This window comes from Jatropha curcas, chromosome 1, assembly GCF_041381405.1.
Source record: "Jatropha curcas cultivar XTBG-Jc1 chromosome 1, XTBG_Jcur_1.0, whole genome shotgun sequence".
Classification (NCBI taxonomy): Eukaryota; Viridiplantae; Streptophyta; class Magnoliopsida; order Malpighiales; family Euphorbiaceae; genus Jatropha; species Jatropha curcas.
Genome location: NC_143151.1, coordinates 33,761,821 through 33,766,938, shown reverse-complemented (window position 1 = coordinate 33,766,938; position 5,118 = coordinate 33,761,821). Strand labels below are relative to the sequence as shown.

General features: G+C 32.8%; 1 protein-coding gene across 2 annotated transcripts; it reads left to right on the top strand.

The window, feature by feature from the left end:
- Positions 1–279: 279 nt before the first annotated feature.
- LOC105631350 (Chaperone DnaJ-domain superfamily protein) lies at positions 280–3,749 on the top strand. 2 transcript variants are annotated; one of them, XM_012213440.3, is made up of 6 exons: positions 280–695; positions 1,106–1,199; positions 1,340–1,407; positions 1,730–1,786; positions 2,903–3,154; positions 3,262–3,749. In XM_012213440.3, exons 1-6 carry the CDS (start codon positions 585–587, stop codon positions 3,334–3,336), a joined length of 657 nt encoding a protein of 218 aa, XP_012068830.1. In that variant the 5' UTR covers positions 280–584; the 3' UTR covers positions 3,337–3,749. The 2 variants fall into 2 exon arrangements, with proteins under 2 accessions (XP_012068830.1, XP_012068829.1); XM_012213439.4 differs by having other exon boundaries at positions 281–695; positions 3,266–3,749.
- Positions 3,750–5,118: the final 1,369 nt, after the last annotated feature.

Here is a 5,118-nt window from a genome sequence, read left to right as displayed (position 1 = left end):
CCTTAATTTACAATTCTATTCTACAATAAAATGTGGGACCATTGTTTTACATGTGCTGTCTAAAAAGGACCGATAATAATAAAAACAGAACCTTCTGGACACCTTAAATCTACCAAAATATCTACTGTCTTTGAATCTCTACCGTCCACAAGTACCCCTGACCTTATCAGAGATATTTGTTTAAAAATTATATTAGTATAAAAAATATTTTAAAATAAACAAATTAAATTTACTTATTTATACATTACCTAACAAACTATATAAATGGCCCAGCTTCTGGAGACTTCTTGAGCCTTAGCTCTTAGGAAGCAGAGGAGGAAATACTCTTTTTCTCTTTTATTTTCTCCTCTCTTCAATCTTTACCCCTACGAAATAAACTACGGCTAAGGTTCCGTGTTCTTCCTTCAATAAAGATGTAATCTTTTTCTGTGTTTGATATAGCATTTATATATATACATATATATATATAGATGGGCTTCTGTTTGATCTCTGTTTTAGGTTCTGGGTTAGTTTAATTTGTCGACAAGAAAAAATCTTTGTGGTTTTTGGTTTTGGTGTGGGTTTTGATTATTTGAGGAGAAGAAATGGCTAATGGAAAAGATGAAAGCAAAAGCAAAGACTTCTATCAAGTACTTGGGTTGAATAAGGAATGCACAGCAACAGAGCTGAAGAATGCTTATAGGAAACTTGCACTGGTTAGACCTTAACTTAAATTAAATTCCTCTCTTCTGCTCTGCCTCCCCCTTCTTGTTTGTTAATCTCCTGTTTATCCCCCCCCCCCAGTCAATAACTGGGTCTTTCTCCAATTCCTTAACAGTCTTACAGTCTCCTTTTCTTTCCCTCTGTTTTTGACAAAACAATATAGTTCCCTGTTTTTCTTAGAATAATGAAATGGATTTATGGGTTTTTGATGTTGTATTTTTGCTTTCTCTTTTAAAGAACAGAAAAAGAGGGGGGGGGTGTTTAGATTCAAATTGTGTTTTTGCTTTGATTTGGCAAGTTGGTTTGGTATCAATAAAAACAGATTTTCTGGGAAAAGTAAAATTTACCCGGAAAGAAAAGATTCTATTATATAGTAAAAAAGATTTATCTTTGTCTGGGATAGAGATGGCACCCAGATCGCTGTTCAGCTTCCGGAAATTCAAAGTTTGTAGAAGAAGCAAAACAAAATTTTCAGGCAATACAACAGGCCTACTCCGGTAATTTTTTTCAAAGCCCCTGTTTTTTTTACCTTTATTCTTCTTTTTAAGTAGTCTTCTCACTTCTGGCATGAGAGCAAGATTATTTTTCATCGGTTTCATAACCTATTTTTTTCTGTTGTGTTCTGTTTTATGTACAGTTCTATCTGACGCCAACAAGAGGTTTCTGTACGATGTAGGTGCTTATGACAGTGATGACGACGAAAATGTACGCTTCTTTTTTCGTTTCTTGGATTTTGTAATGATTCTCCTTTTCATTTTCTTCTTATATATATATATTAAAAAGAACAGTAGAACAATGGCAATGTGCTCAATTTTGATTTAGCTGACTTCTTTTTATGATGTTTTCTTTTATTATAAATAAATTTGGAATTTATTTTATTAATCAATTTTTTGTTGATTTGTTCCAAAACTTTATTTCATTGTTTTTTTTTTTTGTGGAAATTACTGATTTGGTGACTAAATCTATTCGAATGTAAACGAAACCAACCCTTAAAACGGTAATTTTTTGTTTTGAATTTTACATGCAGGGCATGGGTGATTTTCTGAATGAAATGGCAGTTATGATGAGCCAAACAAAGCCTAATGTGAGTTTTTTATTCCCTGTATTACTCTAGTCTAGAATTTTGATGTTCCTTCATTTATCTGAATGAAAATAAAACATTTTATTTAAAAAAAATCTTCTTTTTTTTTTTTGATAAACTAATATCAGATTTATTTGTTAAGTTAATTAGCAAATGGTGATTACCAAAATAAATAAATAAATAAATAATTTTCCATTGAAAACATTTGTTTCTTATTTGCTTTATATTCCTTTATCATTATGCATTTCTTTTTTTTTATTATTTAAAGTATTATCATTTCAATTATTAGATTCTTATGGGTGACTTTTTATTAATTAGATGTATTAATAAATTTTTTTTTTTGCTTTTTTGTAATCATATTCCTATATAGCTAAGCTAGCTTTTCTATCAGTGAATAACCCACCTAATCCGAACCCTAACTTTTGATTAGTGTAGAAATTAAGAATACGTGAGCCAATTGAAAGTCATAAATTAATTTTGATTTGACTCTTTTTAGTTTTTACCAGCTTCGAGTTTTAACCCCCAACTTTTTACGCAGTACACGTACTTTGTTAGAATCCTATGTTATCCAGTATTGGATATAAATGGGGCCCAACAAGAAAAATTGAGCAATCATCAACCATTCAGTTGTAGGAGGAATATAGTGTGTGCTGTAGATTCTAACAAATGAGCCCTTCAATGGACCCCATCGAAGTAGGCCTATTTATTTGGTTCCGTACTCTTTATTAAAAAAAAAATTTCTCTCAAATTTAAAAAATTTTCTCTCAGTTATTTAAATATTTTTAAAAAATATGAAATTAATATGTGAAAATTGTTCAAACGTGATTGAGCCGCTCTTTATGGCTTGTGTCTTTTTATCTTTTAATTCATTAGGAGGTATAATAAGCTGAAGGAATATCGTGGGAGTATATATCAGAACAACTCTCTCCTTTATTTAGAAAATTCGTGAAAACTATTGTAGCCGAGAGACTTCAAATTTGAAAATTATGAAACATTGAAAATTATGAAATGTGATATTAGGCGTTCCAAATTCTAATAGATGCAATTCTTTTTTTTAATTTTTTTTTTATGGGAAAGAATTAAAAATTAAGTGGTATTGATTGGGTGTCAATTTGACAGGAAAATGGAGAGGAGAGTTTTGAGGATTTACAAGTGTTATTTGAAGAAATGTTTCAAGAGGACATTGAGTCATTTGGGGTTGGCTATGAAGCTGCTGCTGCTGCTAATAACTCTTCTCCTTATATGTCAAAATTTAGTGAAAGTTCCAGCTCAAATCACAATCGAAATTCCTCTAAGATGAAGAATTTAGTTGAGTCTAAAGCAGAGGACTCTCTTGGCTTTGGTTCTCACTTTCAGAAATTTTGCGTCGGGGTAAGTACGATCCTCATTGTAATCAATTTTTTAACAGTAGTACTGAGATCATATTAAGAAAGAACCTAGGGTTATGATCATATTGATTGAGTTTTGATGTTATGAAGACAGGCGGAACACCAAAAAAATTTCAAGAAGCGGAAGGGAGCAAGAGGAGAAATTCAAGGAGAAGCCGGCGGTAGGAGATGGAGGAATAGTGGCAGGAAACAAAAAGTTCCTGACCATAGTATTTCTGCTTCATGATTAATGATGCACTATTAACTCTGCAAGTGTACCTAATTAATGTACCATATTTTGCTTCGTGACGGAAACGGAGATTAGATTAGATTAGAAAAGAAAAGGAAAAGCTCATTGGCAAAATGTTTGATCATCTCAAAAGGTTGAAGAAGGAAGCAAAAACATAATCATCAATTCCATGGAAGCTGAAAACCAACCTCAATCAGTCTTTATCTAGGGTTTCTTAGAAACAGCAAAATGCCATTCATTAACTGGTACCATTTGTGCCTGTAGTTGTCTTCTTGCTCCTAACTCTTTAGCCTCTTTGATGGTTCTTGTATGTGATTGAAGGGTAATGAAATATTTCTTTTAGTCTTTCTATTGCTGTTAAGACTTTTCTCAGTTATCTATGTCGGCATCGGAAGAGCATGTCGTGAAGAGCCACCGACTTACCGTTTCGGACATACGGTACCTAGAGCACGTGGGTAGTGGACCCCATAAAGGCGCAATGGGTTTCGCCACCGTAGAATTAAGACCCAAAAAAGCCTAATTCGTCTGCTTTTAGGTTTGATGGTGAGAAGTGGAGAATGACTGACCCCAAAGCATCTCTCAATTTTCGTCCACTGTACAACTTTTGGGTTTGAAATGGTAGAGTAAAGATCTGGGTCCCACTTTCCACTCAACTTGCCCAAAAAAAAATATTTGTCTGATCTGGGTCCCACATTTTCCAAGAGTGGGTGGGCCTTCTGTTTTCCACATTTTCCATCAAACCCAAGTTGTGCAACTAACTGGAGCAACTTGCACCTTTTCTTCCTAATTAATTAGTTAATGAACTTTATCTAGTCTTTTGGGCTTTTTATGTGTATACAATGAATCCTGAGGTTCAATAAAATATGCTTATGTTTAATGTAGAAAAGTCAGCAACTCAAATTCCTAGCCCCATCTATATTCTTAAGCTTCCAATATTAAACAAATAAAATAAAAAAAGACCAGCCAAATGCATAAAATTCTCCTTTTCATTTTAATCATTTGTCAATTGCAAATTTGCGGAAGCTTAATGTACCCCCTTAATTTTTAACTTTTATAACTATTATACCCCTTGCCAAGCTGTTAAGGTAAGACGTGAAATTAAATATGAAATGGAATATAATCATCTAATTAAAAATTCAGTATAACAAAAACGAAGTAATTTTTTTCTCTATTTTAAAGCGTTACTTTTCCTTTTCAATCTCTTTTTTGTTTTTCTCTCTCTACCATTCTCCTTTCAATCTCTTTCTTTGTTTTTCTTTCGCAATTTCTCTCATTTTCAATTTTTCAACAGATATCTCTTTAATTGTATTTCTTCTTCTTCTTCTTTTCAATTTTCTCTTCTTCTCCTCCTTAATTTCTTTATAATAAAGTTTTTGAAATTTTGATTTTGGATCTTTAAAATCCCTAAAATCAATTTTTTGCAACTTAGCACATCCTACATTATTGCGCTACATAGGTTGAAAGTGGAGAGGGAGAAAATGACGAAGAGGCAATGGTTGCAGATTAAGGTCGATCGGAAAGTAGAGAGAAAGAGAAATTAGTGTTGGCCGGACACAAGCAGGTGATAAAATAAATAAATAAAAATGGAGAGGGATGACTGTGTGCACAATCGGGGAGAAGAGAGAAGATAGATTTAGGTTGGGGCTGGTTTGGGTTGATTAAGGTTCGGTTTGGCCAAAATCATGGACTTTTATTTGATTTTTTAATTGATTTGACTA